At 38.2% G+C, this 27,716-nt stretch overlaps 2 protein-coding genes across 5 annotated transcripts in view; both read left to right on the top strand.

Annotated features, from left to right (window-relative positions):
• MPP7 (membrane palmitoylated protein 7) overlaps positions 1-9,119 on the top strand; it is a 262,627-nt gene extending 253,508 nt beyond the window's left edge. For both annotated transcript variants that reach the window (XM_036841370.1, XM_036841369.1), the window contains 4 exons: positions 2,403-2,496; positions 3,481-3,589; positions 4,673-4,816; positions 6,331-9,119. In XM_036841370.1, the coding sequence (XP_036697265.1) occupies positions 2,403-2,496; positions 3,481-3,589; positions 4,673-4,816; positions 6,331-6,510 (527 nt within the window). In that variant the 3' untranslated portion in view covers positions 6,511-9,119. The remainder of the gene's footprint in view (positions 1-2,402; positions 2,497-3,480; positions 3,590-4,672; positions 4,817-6,330) is intronic.
• Positions 9,120-9,191: 72 nt separating this feature from the next.
• Positions 9,192-27,716, top strand: part of ODAD2 (outer dynein arm docking complex subunit 2) — a 243,943-nt gene continuing 225,418 nt past the window's right edge. For all 3 annotated transcript variants that reach the window (XM_036841365.1, XM_036841363.1, XM_036841362.1), the window contains exons 1-2: positions 9,192-9,457; positions 9,701-9,817. The gene's annotated coding sequence lies outside the window, so the exon portion shown is untranslated. The remainder of the gene's footprint in view (positions 9,458-9,700; positions 9,818-27,716) is intronic.

Raw genomic sequence — 27,716 nt, 5'->3', positions numbered from 1 at the left:
AGGACGGGGTTAAAGGAGCAGCTGCTTCGGGGGCTCTGGCTCACTCAGGCCGGGGGGGAGGGAGGGGTACGGAGGAGGCGGGGTGAGCCTGCGGCGTCAGAGGCATCGTGACGTTGCAGCAGCCTGAGGCGCGCCGTGCGTTCTCCCGGGGAAGTTGTCCCCGGATCACGGGAGCCTGGCCGTGGCGGGCTGCACCGGCTCCCGGGAGGGGCAGTGTGGAGAGTGACCTGTGCTCGCACACAGGCTTCCTGGTGGCGGCAGCAGCAGCCTTAGCGTCTCGTGCCCGTCTCTGGGGTCCGCGCTGATCGCCGCGGCTCGCGCCCGTCTCTGGAGCTCGTTTAGGCTGCGCTCTGAATCCCCTCTCCTCGCGCACCGCTAAACAAAGAGGCAAAAAAACGTCTCTTGCCTCTTCGGCAGCTGCAGACTTTTTCCCGGACTCCCTCCCGGCTAGCACTGAAGCCCGAGCCTCAGCTCCCAGCCCCCGCCCGCCCCGGCGGGTGAGCAGACAAGCCTCTCGGGCTGGTGTGTGCTGGTCGGCACCGATCCTCCGTGCGGGAATCTCTCCGCTTTGCCCTCCGCACCCCTGTGGCTGCGCTCTCCTCCGCGGCTCCGAAGCTTCCCCCCTCTGCCACCCGCAGTCTCTGCCCGCGAAGGGGCTCCTAGTGTGTGGAAACCTTTCCTCCTTCACAGCTCCCTCCAGAGATGCAGGTCCCGTTCCTATTCTTTTGTCTCTGTTATTTCTTTTTTCTTTTGCCCTACCCAGGTACGTGGGGAGTTTCTTGCCTTTTGGGAGGTCTGACGTCTTCTGCCAGCGTTCAGTGGGTGTTCTGTAGGGGTTGTTCCACGTGTAGATATATTTCTAACGTATCTGTGGAGAGGAAGGTGATCTCCGCGTCTTACTCTTCTGCCATCTTGAAGCTCCTCCTTTTCTCGGTTCTTTTCTGTTGAATAATAGAACACTGCATCCCGGATATTACGAACACAACGTTCTGTTGACCCCAGGTCCTGTTATAATATTCTGGAGAACGGTGATGTTTTATTTTAGCAAGTAACCGACTAGTTTATGTTTAGACTGTAAGTTTTACCTCATTTTCTGCAAGTTATGGTTTAAATCTCGCTTAAGTTCTGTAAACTTTTGCTGTGTTGGTTTGGGTCTCCCCTGTCATGTGTAGTTCAGGGATTAGTTTGCAACTTGTGTGCATAGTGCAGATCTCAGCTCAGCTTCTCTAAGCCTTCTCTCCATTGGTTTGGGTGTGTTCTGTACTTCCACTACTTACGGATTAGGCTGAGACTTGTGTATGCTAATCTTAATTCGCTTCTTAAAACTTTGCTATGCTGGTTTGCGTCTGGGCTGCATGTGTACAGCTTAGGGGTTATTCTTAGGCTAGTGTTGGTTTGTGCACAGAATTAGAGTATTCCCTTCTCCAGCTCTCTCCCTTCCTGGATTCCCTGCACACTCTTCAGCTCACAGGGGTGTTTTTTTCCTGGTCCTTTTCACCAGAAAGTCAGGGCTTCTCTTGGAATTTAGACACACATTCCTCCATGCTGCTCTGTGAATGAGCCCACCCCTAGGGCAAAGCTTAAAGGAAATAAAAGTTAAACCCTTCCCCAGGGCGGTTGACTCTCTTCCACAGTCTACCTGCTTTTTTTATTTTCGAAGTGCTCAAAACAAAAATAGATGTTTTGGGTCCAGAGGTTTTAGTTGTAATCAGCAGGAAGGATGGACTGTAGTCAGTTTTTCACATGCCACATCAGCGCTGCAGTTCCTGAGGGTTTTGTTTTTAAAGTTAACACTGTATTTTCTGCTCCATTATAATTCAGTAGCAAATAATTAGGCAAAATTGCTGAAAGTTTAGAAGTTCACTTGTATTTCAAGAAGATGTTTATGATTTTGCAAAGGAGGAATGAATAGCACATAGAAGTCTGACTTTGATTGGGAAAACAAAGCATTGATGGCATACACCATGTGCCCTGTGCAGACAATCGTAAAATAATTTTAGAGTTTACCTTTCAACCTAGTGGGCAGTAGACTTGCTTACAATGAATAAAGAATCAATAAATGACGATAATAAGCATATTATTTGCAAAAGAAAGGAGTTTTTCCTCAAGGGTTGAAATACCATTTTTGTTTAATTAACATATTAAAGCCCCTTCAGAATAATTAATAGCATACACATAATGCAATTTAATTTTGAATCCATCTTCAAATCAATATAACTTTAATATCAGTGGAAAGACTGAATTAATGGGATTCCTATATTTTATTAGCTAATTTGCTTTTTAAGTTTTAAAATCTTGTTTAAGAAAAGTCCTTTAATCAAATATATGATCATTTCTTTTTTAGTATTTTCCTTAGGGTGGCTGATGCAGACTTTTCTGAACTCTTTTTAATTAAATCACAGACACCACCAGACCAAGAAGAAGCCAGGAGAGTGATGGTGTTGAATATGTCTTCATTTCCAAGCATTTGTTTGAGACCGATGTACAAAATAACAAGTATGTGGACTTCTTTTAGAATCTTTGTGGAACTGTTGTTTTTAAACATGTGCCCATATGTCTAGTTGTAGACAACTGAGGGCTCCCTTCCATCTGAAATGAATTTTCATTTTTATAATAATATTTGAAACTGATAAAAAGATAATTCAGTTCGTGGTTATTACCCATCTTTGCCTGTAATTTTTTAGTAACCTAGAGCTGTTGTGTATCTGGTAAATTGAATGTGTCGGGATTATTTTGCTAATGTATTATTGTGAGATCGTCCTACCCCAGTAATTGAATCTTAACGTAGAATTTAGATAGAACTTTATTTTAGTAACTAATAACTGTGTAATAGATCCCTAGTTCCAGTCTTTTCCACGTACCTCCCTCTCTCTCATTGGCTCTTCAAAAAACCGAAATAATGTTAATCATCTTGCTTGTACCATATCCTCTAGCAAGCGCTAGGTCTCCTAGCCCCCGGTTTTCCATTTGCTGAAGCATGGATATTTTAGGGTATCAGGGAGCAATGTGTGTTCTAATGCGGGATTGTGGGATTTTATTGAGACGTCGAAATGCTTTTTTCGTGTTGGCACGTTCTCAGCTGTCCTGCTCGCGTTAGCCACCGGCCGGTCCTCCTCGAGTTCTAAAGCTGAGCTTGGTTGTTCTTTCGTGTGCAGTGAAATTTCAGTAGTTTTTATTGTTTGGCTTATTCACTGTTTTATTGCATTGCATTAGTTCTGAAAAAGAGGTGATGGAAAACATTAGAGTCCTGCTGGACTAAAGTACTTTTTTTCTGCTTAAGTGTAATACAAGCAAGTGTTACTGATTTGAAAAAATAAAATAGAAGATTTTTTAAAATTGACATTCTGGAGTACTTGGACCTAGTTATTTTATTAAAAACAGTTTAAAAAATTACATGTTCAGCAAAAACATCTTTTATATATGAATTATGTCTGCCATATATATGTATATATAATTCACAAATGATTCTGATTTCTACAGGTTTATTGAATATGGTGAATATAAAAACAACTATTACGGCACAAGTATAGACTCAGTTCGGTCTGTCCTAGCTAAAAACAAAGTTTGTTTGTTGGACGTTCAGCCTCATGTAAGTGAACAGTGACCTATTCAACACCCTTCTAGCCCATGTAATCTACCACATTTGAGCATTTCAGTGTGGGGTAAATCTGAAATCTACTCACTTTTGGCATATAGGTGGCTTTCCTAAGGTGACAAAAGCATTTAAATGTAAGTTGAGAAGCTTCTGCTGAAAAAAAGCCCATGTTGTTATTAGGAAACAGGGGTCAGGGAAACCTCGACATCTGTGTTTGTAACTCTTATTTAGATTCAGTGTTTGCCAAGTATAATGTCTCTTAGATATTTCTTCTATGTATCTTGTATTTAAAAATATGTTGCATTATATGCATAATGTATTTCATGTATGCATTGTTATGTGTTCATAATTTTTGACAATGGACATTTTGGTTCTCAGTCCTCTTTCATTGATTTTGGTTCTGTAAATATCCTAGAAGTGTAAACTGCCTGGCAAGAGCCGCGGGCATCTCACAGGAACTGTGTACCAGGTACAAGTCGCCAGGTAGAGCTTGCCTGGCACCCTGGGAGCTCACGTCACGTGGACTGAGTGCCAGTGGGTGAAGCAGTTCGCTTCCCTGTCTCACCACAGACCCCCAGCAGAGACGCAGCCCACAGCATTCTCCTCGTTACCCAGGGGCACTGCTGACGAGCTTCGTGAAAAGCAGGGGGCTTGCCCTTTGTAGGGGACTCTGAAGGGCAGAATGGAAGAGGAGGGAGATCTCAGCCTGAGATCAGGAAGAGGCTTAAACAGGACGGTTGGAAGACTTTCCTGTAAAGAAAGTTAACTCATAGCATCTTTTGGGTATTAGATCTAAAAACTCATTTTCTGGTATTTTTAGCTGCTTCTCTTCAATATTAATTATGGCATATTTCAAAGCATTTTTAACGACATGTTACATTCTCCATCTTTTTAGAGGTGTCTATTACATTTAATTGTCAATAACTGATTGAATAACAATATATTGAAAGACCTGCTACCCTTAATTAGGAACTAATTTTAAGGAATTTTCTCCTTAGAAAGAAAATTCAGTTTTGTTATAAAACTTACTCATGACATTATGAAGAAATGTAAGAAAACTTATTTTCTTCATTGCAGACAGTGAAGCACTTAAGGACACTAGAATTTAAGCCCTATGTGATATTTATAAAGCCTCCATCAATAGAGCGTTTGAGGGAGACAAGAAAAAATGCAAAGATTATTTCAAGCAGAGATGACCAAGGTGCTGCAAAGCCCTTTACGGTGAGTGTGAGGGTGCTTTACTGAAAGTACACAAGCAGGACTTAAAAGTCATATGTGCCGTAGTGACTGCATTAGGGAGACTGCAGTAGATGAAGGTGGGATCCAAACACCCACGCGAGACAGAGCTGTATTTGGGTGCACGCATTTAGTGATTGCACTGTGACTGAATGATCTTCATGTTACACTGACTCAAAACTATTTTGTATGCTATTATGTATACTTATAAACTTTTTGAAGGCACATGTAAAAAGTTAGACCACTGAGTTTTCAACTAGCCTTTATTTTTAAAGGGAAAAATACCAAAGTCAGTTACTATTACTCATTAGTAGTCTAGATGAAGATTTGATAATTTGCCTTGTCTGTTTCTATCAACATCATATTTAGCATAGTGAAAGAAAAAGCATCATTTTGGGTGTAGGACAAGTAGACTTGTATTATTCAATCTGTATTTGTATTTCCTTTGACTGTTATTAGAAATGGCAGCTGTGGTTTGTTAATGACTAGAATGACTCTGGCAGGGCCTTTCATTGTTTTTTGTTTTTAACCTTAAGACGATGTATTCTACTTTAGGATCAAAAATAAAAAGCAGAGAAATTTAATGGCAGAAGGTTTTTTCCTCTCCCTCTCTTAATTAACTCATCTTTAACTTTAGGCTGTATTAATTTGTAAACTATTAATTGTGGGTACCAAATACAGGTAATGTTTTTGATTCCCAGTATTTTAAAAATATCTTTTTTCTAAAGTACTGACAATACGCAACCATACTGAACAGGTGCTGTTATATGAGGTTAATTACTCAGGGCTCTGGATTAACACTAAAATTAAAATTTCTGTTGTTGTGAAAATCTTCTATGACATTGAAATGTAGACTCTGAAATGACTCCAGGATGTCACAGTATAAAGAATTATTGTACTATTTATTATAGTATTGTACTATGTGAAAATTTCTCAATGAAGAAAATAAATGATAGCATAAGATTTAACTCACATTTATGTATATAGTCTTGTTTTATAATCAACTAAAATTCTTACTGGTTTCAAAAATGTGAGTATGAAGGGCCCCTGGCCCACTTCCCACTTTTACTGAGACGTAGAAGGACATGATATAAGTGTCCTTTCATAAATGTATCCAACTCTGAAAAAGTAGTTTGTTATACATTCCTTGCTATGAATAAATGTGAACAAGGCAGGCAGAGCCTCAGGGTAAACAATTCTACTTTAATACTGAAATATCTCTGTAATGATAAGCGAGTGACTAATTATCCTGAAATTTAGGTAAGACAGGAGTTTTGACTCTTGCCAGGGCAGTTTAGTTACAAGCAAATAGAGAGAAAGGGTATTAGAAATTATGGCTTCTGAAGAATTTATAGTTAAAGAGGTAATTTTCTTTCGTGGCTGAGGTGAAATAGTGAACACGGAACAACATTAGATAAACCAGTTGTGCAATATTTGCATTGACGTGACGTGATAAAATTGCCTAGTTAACCAATTTTTTAAAATACTTCTTTTTGTAGGAAGAAGACTTTCAAGAAATGATTAAATCTGCCCAGATAATGGAAAGTCAATATGGTCATCTTTTTGACAAAACTATAGTAAATGATGATCTCACCATGGCATTCAGTGAGCTAAAAACAACTTTTGACAAATTGGAGACAGATACCCACTGGGTTCCAGTGAGCTGGTTGCATTCATAACTAAGGGAAATTTCCATAATTATCTTTTCTGTAGAGTGCATGATTAAATCAGTTACCATCTTGGTGGTAGGGTTTTTTAATCTATATCACTGTTAAGATGTGCAATCTTGGTTAAAATTGAATGTTGGTTTTGTTTGTATCTTTTTACAGCCTTATTTCAAGCACAGTGTTTGAGTTTAAGGTCCACAATCAAAATCTGCACAGTACCGTATTCTGTCTGAGCAAAGCTTTCAGCCTTCTGGTTGTCTTGACTGTGTAGCTCAATCTCCAAAATGGGGTTGAACTTTTTAGAGAGACATAGCTGGAGAATGTACACGGGAGTTCAGTGCTTCAGCTGGTCTCCGACATCGTCACTGCCTTGGAGTTTGCATGTCAGCCGCTGAATACATTCAGTTCGCGGTCTTCAGGACCGCGAACTGGGCTGGCAGTAAGGCCGAGTCCTCTTACTATTCAGGAAGTGCAACCTTTTTCTTACGTAGACACAATATATTCACAGTTACAGTTTGAGAAGGCCTTATGAGTGCATATATCAGTGACTCAACAAATGTTTAATAAGGGAAGATGGGCTTTTAAAAATTATTATTTTTGAAACTAAAAACCTTTCTTTATGGCTTAAGAATGGCGATATCCTGGGGCAAGTAAGATTACAAAGGACATTTTTATTTGTAAATCCTCATAAAATATTTCTGGACTCACCAGAAATTCTGGAGCCAGTTATCTGGCTTTGGATTTTCCCAATAAATTATAAGAATGATTCCTATTCTAAAAGTAGGTTTTACATGCTACTGATACAGTTAAAGAAAATGTGATCATTTTTCAAATGTGTGCAATTGATCACAATATATTTAAATTGCACTATAAGATATATTTTAGAAAACTTTTCATGTGATATTAACTTATTTCTTTGTCATCAAAATATTTCTTAACACTGGCCAGATACCATCCTAATCTTGCCATTTTTAAAGAAGTTTAAGAAAGACTCTTTTGTTGTAAATATTTAGATGGGATCTCTCATTTTTCTTTGATGCTACTCATCTTCAGTGAGTAAATTATATAGTTCAAAATACCAGAAATGTCCATAGTTGTATAAGAGAACATGTCCTCCCATTCTTGCATGCCATAAGACCCTGTCAGTCAGAAATCATTGCATCTGTGACTTTCAAACAGAAAAAACAATATTTTTTGTTGATTTGTAAAGAGAGTTTAGATGTCCTGTTTAAAGAAAAATAGTGTAGTGAAATTTTATATATTTATGAAATATTTGAAAGACATATTTTTTTAATTATCAAATGAGGCTATTCATAAAATAAATTGTATGTAAAGATGTCATAATTTAAGATAGTAGTTTTATAAGTCAGGGTCAACATTCCATGTAAATATTTGAGCTTTATTCATATGCAGATCCACAAGTGTGTTCTGTGTGCACATTTGATAGCATGACTCACTGAGTTTCCTTCGGACGTGTCAAATTTCATACCTTAATACACACTCACAGCTAAATAGTTAGATAACCAGACATTGTTACTTGACAGCATAATCCAAACAGCAAGTTCTAAGTTAATTAACTAAATAGCAAGCAATTTAGTTTAAAAAGGGGTTGGTGGGTTGCCAGATCTAATACTGAAGCCATACTTTATAGTTGTGTGGCTGGTCTAAGAAAGTACAAATCTTCCTTAGGTGGTTTGGGTAGAATATTCTCTTTGAACATTGACTGAAATTTCCGAAAAATCAGGACTTCCTAGGAAATGAATTATAATTTAGGCAGTCCAAATACTTTGTTCAGAAATAGTACATGGTTTGTTTTTGGTTTTGTTTTTTTTCATTTACAGACAATTGCCTCAGTTCTTTCCTGCGGAGGTAGAGATAGTGTAACGTGGTAGAAACGGAGTCCTTTTTGGTGATGGTGGTGGAGGTGTTATAGAAATATAATTGTCCAGCCTTTCTCCCTTTTTACATGAGAGCTGGGCAGTATTTTTTAAAATGAAAAGAGGCACTTCAGCAATTTGAAAAATCTTTTATCGGGTAATATACATACGTGGTCTTGCAAGTGACGTTTACGTGGCCACCCTTGATGCTTAGAAAAGAGATTCGGTTAAAATTTAATGCGGCAGGGCCAACTCCATGGCCTTTGATTAATGTTGCAAAGGGCCCTTGATTCTGTACTTTATGCATCCTCAGCTCCCGCTCTAGCAAGGACAGACTAGTTCTTTAGACAGCTTGCTTCTGAGACAGTGTCAGCCGCTATTTGAGAGAACAGGAATATTGGTTTTTTTAAGTCCATATATTTAAAATCCAAGATCAAGAAGATAATTCTATATTCCCATCATTAACATACTGGAATCTTTTTTTTTTTTTTTTTTTTACCATTATTTTACTTACCAGTATAGACATTATCGATATCTTTAAGGCTGACCTTCCTGGTATTGTGTAATGATTGAATGTATCTAAATTGTAATAATTTAAGATTGACAAACGTGTAAAACGAAATTATGTTGTTAAAAGTTTCCTGAAGATATAGATTTTTATTATTTATTTTCTTTTTGACTAGTAAGAGTTTATAAATAAAAGTAATGGAAAACCTTTGAGCTTAATAAAGTATCTTCAAATTATGTGTGTACTGTCTTGAAGATGGCTCTTGCACTTGGTATCTACTTCACTGTTTCCAAGGGTGGAAAAAATTGTTTTTTTAATGACACCAAGTGATATATTTGAACTGGCTCTGTCTAAAATTAAATTTCATATTTGTTTCAAACATTAATCGGTTTCATCCAGGTTGTTGGAGAGGTGGACTTCACTAGCCTCGCTCTTACCCACACGGTCCAGCCATTTAAAGCTGTGGAGCAAAGAATGGGATGGTCGGTCCCAGCCCGTCCATGATGGGGACACCCCGCCCCGCCTCTTTCCATCAGGCATCAAGCGTCACTCACATCCTCTGCCCCTGTTCCAGGTAGGCAAAGTAGACTTTTCCAGCTCTGCATGTGAGGACAAACTGCCACCTGCTTATACAGAGAGGCTAAGTGGCACTGGCCTTGCTAAGCAGCTGAACAAGTTAGCCCAGCTCTGCTTCCACTGAGAGGCTGTAGGATGTAGCAGTTAGGGGCGGGGGATCTGGAGCTGGGTTGTTGAGTTCAGATTCTGCCTATTACGAGTTTTATAACCTCATTTAATCTCACTGTCGTTTTCTCACCAGAAAATAATGGAGATAATAAGAGTGCTTACCTCACGGGATTGTTGTGGACATGAAGTGAAAGAATCGATCCGTGTAACGTGCTTGGAACAAAGCCTGGGCTAGAGGTGCTCCCTGATGGTAAGCTCACTTCACAACGCTCACTCTCACATCACACGGTTTAAAAGTAGCTGCATAACTATTCTTAATTACTCCACACAAACAGTTCTCCTGTTAGTAAATTTACAGGAAGCTTCCTAAATAATTTCTGTGACCAGCTTTATTGTTTTATAAAAATACCATTACTTCCAAATGATACATCCAGAATTCACTGGGTGATTCTCAACAGGAAAGTGAACCAACTTCTGTTTGCAACCACTAGTATGGAATATAACTGATACCAGCTGAAAGAAATGCCCCTTGATTGTATCCCAGCCCTTCTTCTGCTGCCGCAGTTCCTTTCCAAACGCGTGCTCACTTACGCTTCGGCTTCTGCAGGGCAGGGAATGTTTTTACTTTTGTAACAGCTGTCTTGTTCACATACACCTAGGTGGGCCTACTCACCCTCAGACCAAACTGTCCTTATTAACATCAGACATCTGTATGATATGCCTACGATTTCATTGAATCCTTACCGCTGCCTTGTATGGGAGTGGTAGCTTCACATTTTACAGTTGAGAAAACCAAGGTGCTGGCTTCCGTACCTGGCCCAAGGTAACAGGTGACGAGTAAGGAATCGGGGCTTGAACAGTGGTCAGGCTTCCTCCAGTTCCACACTATTTCACTGCGTCGTGCTTCCTGGTGGTGCCAGAACTTGAGCCAGTTCTGGAAACAGGTGAGATTTGGTCATTAGGGGAGTGATTGTTCATCCTTTTGATGCACAGCAGTTTACAAAGAGTTTTCTCAGAACATTGTTGCTTTAGTCAGATATAACTTGATTTATCTATGCCTGTATAGTGGGCTGATCTTCAAACAGTGGCTATTATCAAAAACATACAAAACACTTAGCATAATGTGCAATATTTCTATTTTGTCTGTTTGAGTACCAGTCCTTAGTGATGAATCACGATTGGTCTAATGAGTCATGACAGTCCCCTCTTCCCAAGGATGGGTCTGAGTTGGTCATGCCACCCAATCTGAGGTAATGTCTGTCGTAGGAGCTGTGAGTAAGAGTTGTTTCCCTGACGTAAACAACTGCATGAGGTGAAAACCTTTTATGCTCCTGCCCCCATGCTTCCTGTTTGAGATGCTTCAGTTATGTTGAGGTGCTTGCAAAGATGACAGCCATAACCCTAACCCTAAACCAATGGATGACTAAGGCCAATCTATAGATGAATGAGTAGAAAAAGGAAAAGATCCTAAATCCATAACATCACTGAGCTGCTGAAAAAAATCCTGGGACCTCCTTCCTCTAATTACTGAAAAAACAATGTTCTTTTACGCTCTGTTGGTGAGAATGTAAATTGGGGCAGCCGCTATGGAAAACAGTATGGCAGTTCCTCAAAAAACTAAAAATAGAACTACCATATGACCCAGCAATTCCACTTCTGGGTACATATCTGAAGAAAATGAAATCACTATTTTGAAAAGAGATCTGCACTCCCACATTCCACGTTCATTGCAACATTATTCACAACAGCTGAGACAAGGAAACAGCAAGTGTCCCTCAACAGATGAATGAAGAATGGGGGGATGCGCACACACACACACACACAGATTATTCAACAGTTAAAAATAAGGAAATTCTGCCTTTTGTGACAACATGGATGTATCTTGAGGGCATTATTCTAACTAAAATAAGTCAGAGAAAGACAAATAACTATATGTTATTACTTATATATGGCATCTACAAAAGCTGAACTCAGAAATAGAAAATAGAATGGTAGTTACCAGGGGTTGGAGGGAAAAGGGGGAGGTTGGTCAAAAGGTACAAGCTTCCAGTTATGAGATGAATAAGTTCTGAGGATGTGATGTACAGCATGGTGACTTTAGTTAACAACACTGTGTAACATGCTTGAAAGTAGCTAAAAGAGTTATCAACAGACACACACACACACACAAGGTAATTATGTGAGGTGATGGAAGTGTTAAATAACCTTACTGTGGTAATCATTTCATCACATATGCATGCATCAAATCATCACACTATACACCTTAAACTTACACAATATTAATTATATCAATAAAACTGAAAAAGATGTTCTATGAAAAAGTGTTAATATAAAAGCTGTTGTTTACTTGCTGCTGGAAGCATTCCTAATGGAAAGCAGTATCCATGACAACCTAGGCCACTCCCAGTATCTACGTTCACTTTCCAAAGGTGTCACGTGCCCTGCAATGATGCACTGAGCTTTAAAACATTCTGGAACTTGTAGCGAAAACTAAAGCAAGAGATCCCATTTAAATTTTATTTTTCATGGGTTCCACGTTTTTTTCCTCCACAATATGGATAAAATTTAAGTTTGGGGAAAGTTGTTCATATGTTTTTGGGTTTCCAAATTTATCATGGTTGTGAGTCTACCATTTTGGACAAAGTAATACCTCTTTAACTGTTTAATCTGACCTGGGCATTAGTAATACCTAAAGGCTCCATTCATTGGGCCCCTGCTCTGTGCCTGGCACTCTGCTAGTTAGCAGTAGGTGGGCTGTTTGTGATCACTGGCTCCAGTTAAACGGAGAAAAGACCTAAAGAGCAGTATGTTTAAATAACAATGGCTACAAAATGTAATTATTGTACATGTCAATGAAGAGCTATATAGCATGAAGTAATAACTTAGGGAAATACATTGCTCTTAGGAATCTAGAAGATACCAAAACAACTGAGAATGAAAGAAAGAAGAAAGAAATATAAACGTGCTTAAATATTAGTTAAATTTTTAAAAAGTATTTGAAGGCAATCATCTGTGGAATTGAAAGTAAATACAAAGAGGAATCAGAAAGAGACTCCATTAAATGAGATGACAGAAACAAGGCCAAATGAGTCTCTTATTACAGATTTAAATGCTGTGAACTCACGTATTGAGACCATTTTTCAACTACATCAAAAATGGACATCAACCATATTCTTCAAGAAGAGAAAGATTTAAAGTAAGAGGATTGACAAAAATAAGCCAGGCAGATGTAAACAAAAAGAAAGCAAGAAAATAAGAAAACAGAAGGCACAATTATAATATCAAAATTGAGTTCAGTGTTTATCAGTTGGGTCCAAAAGTCATTCTTTAGTAATCAGCGGTATAAGCCACAAAAGGAAGAGCATCGAAGACACAGGGTAAAACCTTGAGAAGTGCAGTCAATAAAACCATGTTATTTGATAATCTTTAAAATACTTCTCTTAGACCTTGAAGAAAACAGTTATAGAAGGTCCATATATCACAACTCCTCAGCCAATCTCATAGCCATGGAAAGAATGCTTTTTCCTGCAAACTGAGATTACACCTTCTATTCAAGAGCCACACTGAGCATTTATAAAACCCAGTCCTCAAGTAAGCTACAAGAAAAACCTCATTAAATTCCAAAATATTTAAATACTTCAAATTACATCTAGTGACCACAGTCCAATAGAAGTAAAAATGAATAACAAGTAGACACCAAAAAAAGACCTCTTAGAAAAACTCAAAATTTAAAAAAAGTATTCTGATCATGGACTAACTAAAAATAAAATTGTAGATTATTCAGAAAATAACAGTGTAACTCTCAGAATCTATGGACTAGGACTAAAAAACTGAGCTCAGGAAAACTTGTTGCCTTAAAAGCTTTTCGAAGGGAAAAAAAAAATAAAAATAAACACTAGCTCAAGCAACTCAGGAAAGAATAACATGAGTGGTATTTTGGCTAGGTTGTAATATACACTGACTTTTCCAGGAATGCGCTACCATGTAAATCAAAGGAAGATAGTATTTCATTTTTTCAGAACTTTACCAAGAGTTTTTCACTATTTTGGAACATCATGTCACTAATGGCAATACCACTCATGCTGTCAGTCTCCAACATTGCATGTCAGGACACACCCATGCCACGATGTGTGAACCTACCCCATGCACGTGATCACTGCTGTCTTTGGGGAACTGCTGCTTGAGCATTTACATCTCACAATGTGAGCTATTTTACTTTCCATTGCTCTCCTTTTCCTTCTCCCTTATATTACAATGGGGTTCCATTTTATTATTTCATTTTATTTTATTTTGCTGCACCGCGTGGCAGGCGGGATCTTAGTTCCTCAACCAGGGATCGAACCCGTGCCCCCTGCAGTGGAAGTGTGGATTCTCAACCACTGGACCACCAGGGAAGTCCCTGGGGTTTCTTTTTAACTGTGTAGACTACCCTGTATCTATGGATTTCATTTCAAGATAGCAAAAGGGACGTCACAAAAATCTCTCTTATAGGAAGAGACCACTGAGTATGATAGGAGTGATTCTTGCTGCTTCAGACGGATGGCTATTCAAATCCCATCTACTTTGCACCCTTTGAGCTGTACTGCTCATCCTGTTTTAATATTATGCTTTGATATGATTAATATGTGACTGAGCATCAGGTACTATCCTTGGGGATACTGCTGCAGAAGAAAATAGCTTTAAAGTTGATAATATTTTCCAAAAACATATAATGAGATTATATGAGAGTAGACATTACTGCAGACCCAAATACTAAATTGAAAGATCACAGACTCTCCCAGAACATAATTTTAATAGCATAAGGATGAAAGTTGAGAAAAATTGTGAGACATGGCAAGTAAATCCAAAGGGAGGAGATCAAGATGGCAGAGTAGGAGGACACAGAGCTAACCTCTCCCCATGAACACATCAAAATGCAGTTACATGTGGTGCAATTCTCACTGAAAACTAACTAGAGGCTGGCAGAAAGACTCCTGTGCAACCAAGGCTGTAAGAAAGATCCACACGGAATTGGGTAGGAAGGAAAGAAAAGCGATCAGATTGGAACTTGTGCCCCTGGAAGGGAACCCAGAAGAGGAGGGGGATTACATGGGCAAAGAAAGATTCCCCCTGGGGAACGAGGGCTTTGAGCCACATATGCTGCACCCCAGCCCTGGGGTCTGACACTGAAAAGACGAGTCACCTTAGCTGGTTTGAAAATCAGTGGGACTAACAGGAGGGCTGTAAGAAACCTAGACTCCGCTTGTGAGGAGAGTGCACAGACTTGCTTACTCCTGAAACAAAGCGGAGAAAGCAGATTGAAACTGCACGGGACTCTGGCCGGTTTCCCCCAACCACCCTGCAGCATGCCCCAGCCTGAGCCAAGTGCCCACTCAGGCCCCATTTGTTCTGTGACACAGCTCCACACTAGGATGACAGCAGCCATGGAGGAGAGGAGTGCTCAGTTGTGAGGGACAGAACTGGCTTGGACCTGGAATGGCCTCTGACTGGGGCAGGGACAGCCATTACTGGTGCTTACAGAGAGGTCCAGGACGCTGGGGCCAGGACTGCCACAGTCCATACCCTGCTCCACACCAGGCACCCACTCCAGCCCCTCTTGCCCCAGTGCTGCTCCCCTCTAGGGCGAGGGTGCTGGTGCTAGGAGACAGGAGGATACACACTTGACAGAACGGAGTCAGCTCGGACCTGAGCCTCAGGACTTCTGTTTCAGCAACTTGGGACCTGAACAACCCTGCAATAGAGTGATGTTGGCTACTAACCAGAGGAGAAGCCCTGGCACAAATGCCTGGCCATGGCTCTAGCCTGTCCATCTCCAGTCCCAACTCTTACCAAGGTGACAGGTGCCAGCACACCCTGGAGGAAGCATGACTGGTGCTCACATCAGATCCAGCTCTCCTGCCAAAGCTACAGGGCATATACAACTGTACAGGGATGCTCCCATATGGGGACATCCCTTCAAGGCTGGAATAGGTAACTATTTCACCTAAATTCATAGACACAGAGAAAGATGAGCAAAATGAGAAGACAGAGGAATTTGTTTCAGTTGAAAGAACAAGAGAAAACCCCTGAAAAAAAACCGACTGAAACAGAAATAAAATTTACCAGATAAAGAGTTCAAAGCATTAGCAGTAAGAATGCTAACTAAATTAAGGAAAAGAATAGATGAACACAATGAGAACTTTAACAAGGAGCTAGAAAGTGTAAAAAAGAACCAGTCATAAATGAAGAATATAATAACAAATGAAAAACACACTAGAAGGAATTAACAGGAGACTAGGTGATAGAGAAGAATGCACAAGTGATCTGGAAGACAAAGTAATGGAAATTATCCAATCAGAACAGCAAAAAGAAAAACAAATTTTAAAAAAATAGAACAGTTTAAGGGACCTCCGGGACACCATCAAGTGTACCAACATTCACATTATAGGGGTCCCAGAAGGAGAAGAGAGAGAGAAAGGGGTCAAAAATGTATTTGATGAAATTAGGTTGAAAACGTCCCAAACCTGAAGAAGGAAACAGATATCCAGGTACAGGAAGCACAGAGGGTACCAAACAAGGTGACTGCAAACACATTCACACCAAGACATGTCATAAGTAAAGTGGCAAAAGTTAAAGAGAGATTCTAAAATCACCAAGAGAAAAACAAAGAGTTATATACAAGGGAACCCCCATAGGCTATCAGCTTTTTCTGCAGAAACTTGGCAGGCCAGAAGGGAGTGGCAAGATATATTTAAAGTGCTGTAAGGGAAAAACCTGCAACCTAGGATACCCTACAGAGCAAGGTAATCACTTAGAATAGGAGAGAAAAAGAATTTCTCAGACAAGCAAAAACTAAAAGAGTTCATAAATAGTAAACATATCCTAAAAGAAATGTTAAAGGTTCTTCTCTGTGTAGAAAAGAAAAGGTTACAAGAAGAAGTAAGTATCTATAGAAAAGGAAAAATCCCAGGAGTAAAGGCAAAGAATCAACCACTTAAATAAGCTAGTACGAAGATTAAAAGAAAAAAGTGTAAAATCATCTAAAACTACAATAAATAGTGAAGGGATAAACATGAAGATGTAAAATATGACATCAAATACACAAAATGTGGGAAAGGGGAGTAAAAAATGAAGATCTTTTAGAATGTGTTTGAACTTAAGTGACTACCAGTTTAAAATAAGTAGATATAGTTACAGTCAACATATATGAACTCCTTGGTAACCACAAATCAAAAACCCATAATAGATACACAAAAACTAGGGGAAAAAAGGAACACAAGCATGCCACTAAAGAAAATCATCAAACCATGAGGGAAGAAACAAAAAGAACAGAGAACTACAAAAGCAACCAGAAAACAACAAAATGGGAATAAGTACATACTTATCAATAATCACTTTAAGTATCAATTAAAATGCTCCAGTTAAAAGACATAGGGTGGCAGATTGGATTAAAAAAAGACCCATATACTGCTTACAAAAGTCTCACTTCAGAGCTAAAGACACACGCACACTGAAAGTGAGGGGAAGGAAAAAGATATTTCATGGAAACGGAAACAGAAGGAAAGCAGGGATAGCAATACTCCTGTTATACAAAATAGATCTCAAAACAAAGTCTCTAACAAAAGCCAAAGAAGGGCACTATATAATTATAAAAGTATCAATACAAAAAAACAATATCACAGTCATTAACATATATGCACCCAATACAGGAGTACCTAAATACATAAAGAAAATATTAACAGACATAAAGGGAGAAATTGACAATAAAACAATAATAGTAGGGGACTGTAACACCCCACTTACATCAGTGGACAGATCATCCAGACAGAAAATCAATAAGGCAAAATTTGTCTTAAATGACACAATAGACCAGTTGGACTTTATAGATATCTACAGGACATCTCATCCCAAAACAGCAGATTACACATTCTTTTCAAGTGCACATAGAAAGTTCTCCAGGATAGACCACCTGCTAGGCCATAAAATAAGTCTCAACAAATTTAAGAAGATAGAAATTACATCAAGCATTTTTTCCAACCTCAGTGGTATGAAACTAGAAATCAACTACAGAAAGAAAAATGAGAAAAACACAAACATGTGGAGACTAAACAACATGCTACTAAAATACCAACGGGTCAATGAAGAGAGAAAGCAGAAAATCAGGAAATACCTTGAGACAAATGAAAATGGAAACCCAATACTCCAAAATCTATGGGATGCAGCAAAAGCAGTTCTAAGAGGGAAGTTTATAGTCACACAAGCCAACACCAAGAAATAAGAAAAATCTCAAATAACCTAATCTACCAGTTAAAGGAAGTAGAAAAAGAACAAGCAAAGCTCAAAGTCAGCAGAAGGAAGGAAATAATAAATATCAGAGAGGAAATTTAAAAATAGAGAACAACAGCAACAAAAATACAATAAAAAATCAATAAAATCAAGAGCTGGTTTTTTTGAAAAAATAAAATTGATAAGACTTTAGCCATGCTCATCAAGAAAAAAAGAGAGAGGACCCAAACAAATAAGAAATGAAAGAAGAGAAATAACAACTGATACCACAAAGATTCAAAAAAAGCATAAGAATACTATGAACAGTTATATGCGAAAAAAATTGGACAACCTAGAAGAAATGGACAAATTCCTAGAAACATACAACCTCCCAAACTGAATAAGGAAAAAAGACAATCTGAACAGACTGATCACTAGTAGTGAAATTGAATTTGTATTAAAAAAAACCTCCCAGCGAACAAAAGTCCAGGACCAGATGGCTTCACAGGAAAATTTGACCAAACATATAAACAACTAATACCTATCCTTCTGAAACTATTCCAAAAAAATAGAGCAGAACACTCCCTAATTTATTCTACAAGGCCACCATTACCCTGATACCAAAACCAGACAAAGACATGAAAGAAAGAAAAAAGAAAGATTAAAGAAAATTATTACAGGCCAGTATCTCTAATAAATATACATACAAAAATTCCTCAAGAAAATATTAGCAAAACAAATTCAACAATATATAAAAAGGATCATACACCATGATTGAATGGGATTTATTCAGACATGCAAGGATAGTTCAATATCTGCAAATCAATCAATGTGATACACCTCATTAACAAAGTGAAGAATAAAATCATATATTCATCTTAATTGATGCAGTAAAAGCTTTTGACAAAATTCAACATCCATTTATGATTAAAACTCTCAAGAAAGTGAGTATAGAGGAACATAACCCAACAGAATAAAGGCCATATATGGCAAGCCCATTGCTAACATCATACTCAATGGTGAAAACTTGAAAGCATTTCCTCTAAGATCAGGAACAAGACAAGGATGCCCACTCTCACCACTTTTATTTAACATAGTACTGCAAGTCCTAGCCATGGGCATCAGACAAGAAAAAGAAATAAAAGACATCCAAATTAGAAGGGAAGATGTAAAACCATCACTATTTGCAGATGACATGATACTATACATAGAAAACCCTAAAGTCTCCACCAAAAAAATATTAGAACTAATCAATGAATTCAATAAAGTTGCAGATTACAAGTTTAATATATAGACATATGCTATTTTCTATACACTAATAATTAACTACCAGAAAAAGAAAACAAGAAAAGTCCCATTTAATATTGCATCAAAAAGAATAAAGTATCTAGAAATAATCTTAACCAAAGAGGTGAAAGACCTATACTCTGAAAATTATAAACCATTGATGAAGGAAACTGAAGATAATACAAAGAAATGGAAAGATATCCTGTGTTCATGGATTGGAAGAATTAATATAGTTAAAATGTCCATATTACCCAAAGCAGTCTACAAATTTATACAAACCCTATCAAAATACCCATTACATTTTTCACTAGAACTAGAACAAATAATTCTAAAACTTTTATGGAACCAGAAAAAACCCCAACGAGTCAAAACAATCTTCAGAAAAAATAACAAAGCTTCAGGTGTCATGCTCTCTGACTATACCACAAAGCTACAGTAATCAAAACAGCATGGTACTAGCACAAAAATGGGCACATAGATCAATGGAACAGAATAGAGAGCCCAGAAATAAACCTATGCACTTACAGTCAACTAATCCACAACAAAGGAGATATATAATGGAGAAAAGACAGTCTCTCCAATAAGCAGTACTGGGAAAACTGGACAGCTACATGTAAAAGAGTGAAATTAGAACATTTCCTCACACCATATACAAAAACAAACTCAAAATGGATTAAAGACCTAAATGTAAGACCTGAAACCCTAAAACTCCTGCAAGAAAACATAGGGAGACACTGTATAACATAAATCATAGCAATATTTTTTTGGATCTGTCTCCTAAGGTAAAAGAAACAAAAGCAAAAATAAACAAATAGGACCTAATTAAACTTAAAAGCTTCTGCACAGCAAAGGAAGTTATCAACAAAACAAATAGACAACCTACTGAATGAGAAAAAATATTTGCAAATGATATGACTGATAAGGGGTTAATATCCAAAATATATAAACAGCTCATAAAACTCAATATCAAAAAAACAACCCAATGAAAAGATGGACAGAAGAGCTGAATAGACAGTCTTACAAAGAAGATATACAGACGGCCAACAGGCATATGAAAAGATGCTCAACATTGCTAATCATCGGAGAAAGGCAAATCAAAATCACAATTAGATATCATCTCAACATCTGTCAGAATAGTTGTCATCAAAAAGAACACAAATAACAAATGTTGGCGAGAATATGGAGAAAAGGGAACCCTAGTACACAGTTGGTGGGAATGTAAGTTAGTGTAGTAGCCACTATGGAAAACAGTATAGAAATTCAAAAAACTGAAAATAGAACTACCATGTGATCCAGCAATTGTACTCTTAGGTATATATCCAAAGAAAATGAAAACACTAATTCAAAAAAATATATGCACCCCAATTTTCATAGCAGCATTATTTACAATAACCAAGATATGGAAGCAACCTTCATGACCATCAACAGATAAATAAAAAGAATGAAATTCTTCCATTGGTAACAACATGGATGGACCTAGAGGGTATTACACTTAGTGAAATAAGTCAGAAAGAGAAAGTCAAATACTGTATGTTATCACTTGTATGTGGAATCTAAAAAATAAAACAAATGAATGACCACAGCAAAACAGAAGTAAACTCACAGGTATAGAGAACAGGCTGGTTGTTACTAGTGGGGAGATGGAGGGGGTGAGAGGCAGGAGGGGGGTAGGGGATTGAAAGGTACAAACTGCTATGTACAAAGTGGATAGGCTACAGGGTTGTATTGTACAGAACAGGGAAATATAACCATTATTTTGTAGTGACTTTAAATGGAGCATAGCTATAAAAATGTTGAGCTGCTATGTTGTACACCTGAAACTAATATGATGTTGTAAATCAACTATATTTTAATTAAAAAAAAAAGAAAGTAGATCCAGGAGATCCAGTAGCCATGTAGTACAATTTCTCATTAGGAGAAAATTAAGCTAAAAACATGAAATAAACAATATATTTACCTAAATTGAAGATAGAATCACTTTAAAGTTCTAAGTACTCCTTTCATAAGTTTGTGAACCTCAGCAATAGAAAGAGTCCCATAGCATGATAGAGTGGGGGAAAGAGAGAGAGAGAGATTACCCAGAAGGAAATGAAAAACCTGGTGGGCATTCAATGTCTCATGTGCAATAGGATATTAGATAACAAAGGCACAGCAAGTACTGTGGGGAAATGAGTATAAGTCTAGAATTCTATAACCAGCTAGACTATCATTCAAGAGTGGCAATAAAACAGACTCACTTAGGCGTACAAGGATGTAGCCAGTTTTGCGACCCTTATATTCTTCCTGGAAGAAAAGACTCAAAGATGTACTCCAGCAATGAAAATGAATTTATGAAAGAGGAAGTTATGAATAAAACCAAGAGTGGTAGGTAAAAGAATCAGCAAAACTTACAGACAATAATACATTTAAAGTATTTGGATTTAAATCACTCCTATATCACTTCTTAGCTATGTTACCACATTCAAATTACTCATCCTCCCTGCACCTTCATTTCCTTATCTATAAAGCAGAAGTAATAGTAACAGGACAACACAGTAGGGTTTATTGAGATGTTTTACATAAAGCCCCCAGTACAGTATTTGTATCTGGTTAATGTTCAATAGATATTAGCTATTATTTTATAGTGGTGGGCTTCAAGTTGCTAAAACATTTTTGCAGGGCAATTTTGCAGTCCCCTTAAAATTTAAAATACACGTGGCCCTAGACCAAACAGTTTCATTTGCAAACTCATATATTTGTACAGGAATGTCAAATGCAGTAGAATTTATTTTGGAAAAATTATAATCAGTCTTACTATTAGCAGTGAGAGAATGATACACAATTGTAAAATATAGTTTTGACCACTATGCTACTGTTGTAAAATATGAGGTGGTTCTTTCTGTATTATTTTATTATAACGTACATATTAATAATGTGTATATATTGACCTGAAAGGATGTTACATTCTTGTATGTAAAGGTATATAAAAAATGGTATGAAGGTGCCAAACCAACTGTTAATGTGGTCTACCTGGGGAGAGTGGCGGTACTGAGAAGTCTCACTTTTTAGTACATACCTTTTTATATTATTTGAATTGTTTTTTATTTAGCACGTCGTGCTTTTGTAGTTCAATTTTTTAAAAAATGAATGGAGGGCTTCCCTGGTGGCGCAGTGGTTGAGAATCTGCCTGCTAATGCAGGGGACACGGGTTCGAGCCCTGGTCTGGGAAGATCCCACATGCCGCGGAGCAGCTGGGCCCGTGAGCCACAACTACTGAGCCTGCGCGTCTGGAGCCTGTGCCCCGCAACGGGAGGGGCCGCGATAGTGAAAGGCCCACGCACCGCGATGAAGAGCGGTCCCCGCACCGCGATGAAGAGTGGCCCCCACTTGCCGCAACTAGAGAAAGCCCTCGCACGAACCGAAGACCCAGCATAGCCAAAAATAAAAATAAAATAAATAAATAAAATAAAAGTAGCTATAAAAAAAATTAAAAAAAAAAAAAAAAAAAAATGAATGGATACCTCACAAATATCACACCTCAACTTTCGTTACAACATATTCCAGAAGTTCTTTATTTTGTAGAAAGTGTGTCTTGACATAGAATCTAGTGTACGAGATATGCACCTGTTTGCCCTCGTTAGAAAGCTAGGAGGTTAATCTGTGTCCTACTGTGGAGTCCAGATGTATTATGAACATGTGTTCTCCCAGTTCCCTTTTCTTTATTCCTCACACTCTGTCCACCAAGGTGGTGCTTCTTCAGTTTCCATCTTTCCCCATCTTTGTTCTTTTCCCTGGACAATCTCATTCTTCCCCGTGGCTGCATCTACTGGAAAGCATGTTGGGCACATATTTTGTTCTAGGAACTTCTAACATGTATCCTCATTCACTGTTCACAACAATCTGAAAAGGAGTTGTACATAGTCTAAGAAACTTGCCCAAGGTTATGCAGCCAGTATATGGTAGATAGAGCTTTTAAAGTCTGAGTTGCCTGCTGCCTAAACCACATTTTGCTAGCCTTTAAACCATACTGTCTTCTATGCATTTAACTTTTAAACCATACTGTCTTCTGTACATTTAATCACACTGGTTGTTCATATGTTCAGGCATAATACCTATTCACTCTGTGTCTCGGTCTCCTCATCTGTAAAATGTGGGTTAATAATAATAGTGCCCACCTGACTAGGATTGTTATGAGGGGGAGAGGAACCCAGTATAACTAAACCTTTTCTTTGGTCATCCTGCAGAGATGAGGAGGCAGGAAGCAGACAAATTTAGGTGTAAATAACTATTTCACTGAGCTAATACCTGTGATGATACCCAGAACTATAACATAGTGAGTGTTATATAGGTACTTTTTTTCTTGAATTCTGGACCCTCATTTCCAACTGAATTTGATTTCCTTGATTAACTTTCGTGTGCAAAAATGGTCACGAGCACTTCTCAGTTCTACCTCAGAGATGTCTCTCCTTAACCCAATGCCACTGTCTTAGCATCTCTTGCTGGACCTATTCCAGTAACCCCACTGGCCTCTCTTCTGCAGTCTGGTCCTGGTGTGACTCATCCTCAATATTTCCTGCTTGAGTGATTTTTCTAAAACACAGATTTGATTATGGCAGTCTCTTGCTTACATCCCCTCAGTGTCTACAACTCAATAATAAAAAATGGGCAAAAGATTTGAACAGATACCTCACAAAAGGAAACGTGTGTGTATATATATATATATATATATACATATATATATATAGCCAATAAGTGTATAAAAATATGCTCAATGTCATTAGTCAACAGGGAAATGCAAGTTGAAACCATAATGAGACACCATTATTCAGCCTTTAGCTTGGCTGAAATGAAAAAGACTGACCATCCCAAGTGATGGCAAGGATGTGGAGCAGCTGGGACTCTCACACATTGCTGGAGAGAAGGAAAAAATGGTGCAGCCACTTTGGAAAACGAGTTTGCAGTTTCTTAAGTTAAACATACTTCTGTCACACAACGCAGCTCTTCTGCTCCTAGATAGTCACCAAAGAAAAACAAGAGCATAAGTTCACATAAAAACTTGTACACAAATGTCCATGTCAGCATGATTTGAAATAGCCCCAAACTGGAAATAACCTAGACGCCTATCAACAGGCAAAAAGGATAAGCAAATTATGGTTTCTCCATTCAATGGAATAGAACTCCACAATAAAAAAGAATAAGGTAATGAGACATGCAACAATATGGATGAATCTCAAGATGGTTATGGTGAATAAAAGAAGCTAGACAAGAGAACATACTGTATGGTTTCATTTATAGAAAATTTTAGAAAATTCAGGGTAATCTGTAATGACAGAAAGCAGATCAGTGGTTGCCAGGATGAGGGGAAGGAAGAGAGGAATTACCAGAGGCTGCAAGGAAACTTCGGGGGATAATGGCTATGTTTGTTATTTTCATTATGGTAATGACTTCAAAACTGATCAAACTATACACTTTAAACATCATGCAGTTTCTTGTACCTAAATGTTACCTCAGTAAAGTTGTAAAAAAAAATAAGAGAGACAAATTCTGAAATTAAAAAAAAAACCCACAGATAGAAAACTGGCTCCCAGACATCTACAATACAAAGCAAGATAAAACAACAAGTCCTCGTATGAAAAGGCTTTCATGATCCGTCCTCTGGCTGGATTTTGACCTTCATTTCCATCCTTGATTTCTCCAGCACCTCATGCATATGTCTATCAGCAATGGGCCAATTACCGTGCAGTTATTTATCCTTAAGTGTGTCGCCTCCTACCTCCTCATCGCTGCAGGATGAAAGAAGAGGGTTAGTTATACTGGGCTCCTCTTCCCCACCTGCAATGCCTGGCATCTCAAGAATTCGTGGGAAGGTGGGAGGAATAATGGAAAAGTATGTAACTAGACAGTGGAAGGCCACTTCGTAATCTCTGGAAGTGCTGCCCTGGGTAGTTGATAGTTTAGACTTATGGATAGGTTTTGGAGGAAGAAGGAACATTACCTTGCAACCTCTCACACTGAGGTCTTCCACTGGTACAGCGCCGTTATCCAGCAGACTGCCATTTCCTGCCATGGGGTGGAAATACCAACTGCAATGAAAACTTGGGGCCAGGTTCTCTCAAGAGTTAGAGAATAAAACTCTGGGCCCTCATCTTCAGGCCCATTTTATACCCATTATGAGTTAGAGAATATTCTTTAGAACTTTCAGAGGGCTGAAAGCAAAATATTTTTATAAAGTATAATTATTTTATGCCCATATTCCCTAAAGATCAGTTCCTTTTAATAACTTATTTTTTCACCAATAGTTTTATATTCCTCAAAAAGAAAATACTATTGGGGCTCAGCCCTTATAAGGCAGGCTGGCAGGAGATATTCTTATATACAAAAAATTGCTTCATTGAGATTTTTTCTTTTAAACTCTTTATCTCATGTATTCTAAATCTGAGCTCACCTTCCCACCAAAACTCTTTCACCTTCTGTGTTTTCAGCCTTAGTCCATGGCTTCACTGACCCTCCAATGTCTCCAGGTAGAACTCTCCCAGTCTACCCTCACTTCTCTACTGTGTTAGAAAAACACAAAATTTGTAGATGACCCCCAGAATCCCCACCCTCTGGTGTACCTACTGCACCTTCTTCCAGCTGTTCAATCAAATACTAATTTAGGTGCTCCTGTAAAGGGATTTGGCAGATGGAATTAAGGGTTTCAAATCAGGTGCCTTTACAAAAAGGGATTTACCCCCTGGTCTAATCAAGTATGCCCCTAAAAAGTGACTGGGCTTTTCCTGACAGAAAAAAAAAAAAAAAAGATTTGAAGTGTGAGAAGGATTTGATATGAGGAGATTCTCTGTTGCTGGTTTTGACGATGGAGGGGACCACACGGCAATGAATACGATTAGCCCCTAGGACCTGAGAGCAGTCCCCGGCTGACAGCAAGAAAGCTAGGACCTTGGTCCTACAACTGCAAGAACTGAATGCTTCCTACAACCAGCTGAGCTTGGAAATGGACCCTGAGCTCCAAATGAGATGAGCAGTAAGTCCTGCTGAAACCTTGATGTTAGACTTGTGAGACCTGAGCAGAGAACTCAGCCATGCCTGGACTTCTGACCTACAGAGCTGTGAGCTAAAAATGGGTGTTGTTTTAAGCTACTAAGTTTGTAGTAAGTGTTACACAGGAATAGAAAACTAGTATGTTCACCCCCTACAGACATTCAGCCACTGAATCCTATCAGAAATCTCTTAGCTCCATCCTCTCTTCCCTCTCTCTCCCTCTTTTATTTTATTGTGGTAAGAACACTTAAGATCTACCCTCTTAACAAATTTTAAAGTTTACAATACACTATTGTTATCTATAGGCACAATGTTGTAAACAGATCTCTAAAATTACTCATCTTGCAAAACAGAAATATTAGACCTGTTGATCAGCAACTCCCCATTTCCACCTCCCCACAGCCCCTGACAACCACCATTCTATTCTTTGCTTCTAAGAGGTTGACTATTTTAGATAACCTAAAGAAGTGGAATCATGCAGTATATGTCCTTCTGCGACTGGCTTATTTAACTTAGCATAGCTTCCTCAAGGTTCACCCCTGTTGTCATATATTGCAGGATTTCCATCTTTTTTAAAGCTGAATAACATTCTGTTGTACATATATAGCACATTTTAAAAACTCCATTCTTCCATCGATGGACATTTAAGTTGTTTCCACATCTTAGCTATTGTGAATAGTGCTGCTATAAACGTGGGAGGGAAGAAATCTCTTTGAGATCCTCATTTCAGTTCTTTTGGATAAGTAGCCCTAAGTGGATTGCTGAGTCATAAGGTAGTTCTATATTTAGTTTTTTGAGGAACCTCCATACTGTTTTCCGTAGTGGCTGTACCATTTGCGTTCCCAGCAAAGGAGTACAGGAGTTCTGATTTCTCCACATCCACAACACTTCTTGTCTCTTTTGTTTTGATTTGCATTTCCCTGATAATCAGTGACATTGAACATCTTTTCATATACTCTTGGCCATTTGTAAATCTTTGGTGAAATGTCAATTCAAGTCCTGAAACCATTTTTAAATCAGGATTTTTTTTTTTTTTTTTTTTTTTGCTATTGAGTTGTGGGAGTTCCTTTCATATTTTGGAACTTAATCCCTTATCAGATATATGGTTTGCAAATATTTTCTCCCATTCCACTGGTTGCCTTTTCACCCTCTTGGATTTCTTTTGCTGTGCTTTTAAGTTTGATGTAGTCACACTTATCTGTGCTTTTGGTGTCATATCCAAGAAATCATTGTGAAGACCAATGTCATGAAGCTTTCCCCCTATGTTTTCTTCTAGGAGTTTTATAGTTTCGGGTCTTATGCTTAGATCTTTAATGCATTTTGAATTGATTTTTATGTAAGGTGTCAGATAAGGGTCCAATTTCATTCTTTTACATGTGGATATCCAGTTTTGCAAACACCATTTGTTGAAAAGATTATCCTTTACCTATTGTGCGTTTTTGGCACACTTGTTAAAGATCAGTTGACCATATATTTGTGTGGATTTATCTCTGGGCTCTCTCTTCTGTTCCATTGATCTATATGTCTGTCGTTACGCTGGTATTTATACTGTTTTAGTTACTAAAACTTTGTAATACATTTTGAAATCAGGAAGTGCA

The sequence above is a fragment of the Balaenoptera musculus genome, chromosome 2 (assembly GCF_009873245.2).
Source record: "Balaenoptera musculus isolate JJ_BM4_2016_0621 chromosome 2, mBalMus1.pri.v3, whole genome shotgun sequence".
Taxonomy (NCBI): Eukaryota; Metazoa; Chordata; class Mammalia; order Artiodactyla; family Balaenopteridae; genus Balaenoptera; species Balaenoptera musculus.
Note: the sequence above shows the minus strand (reverse complement) of the source record. Positions and strands in the feature narration are given on the sequence as shown.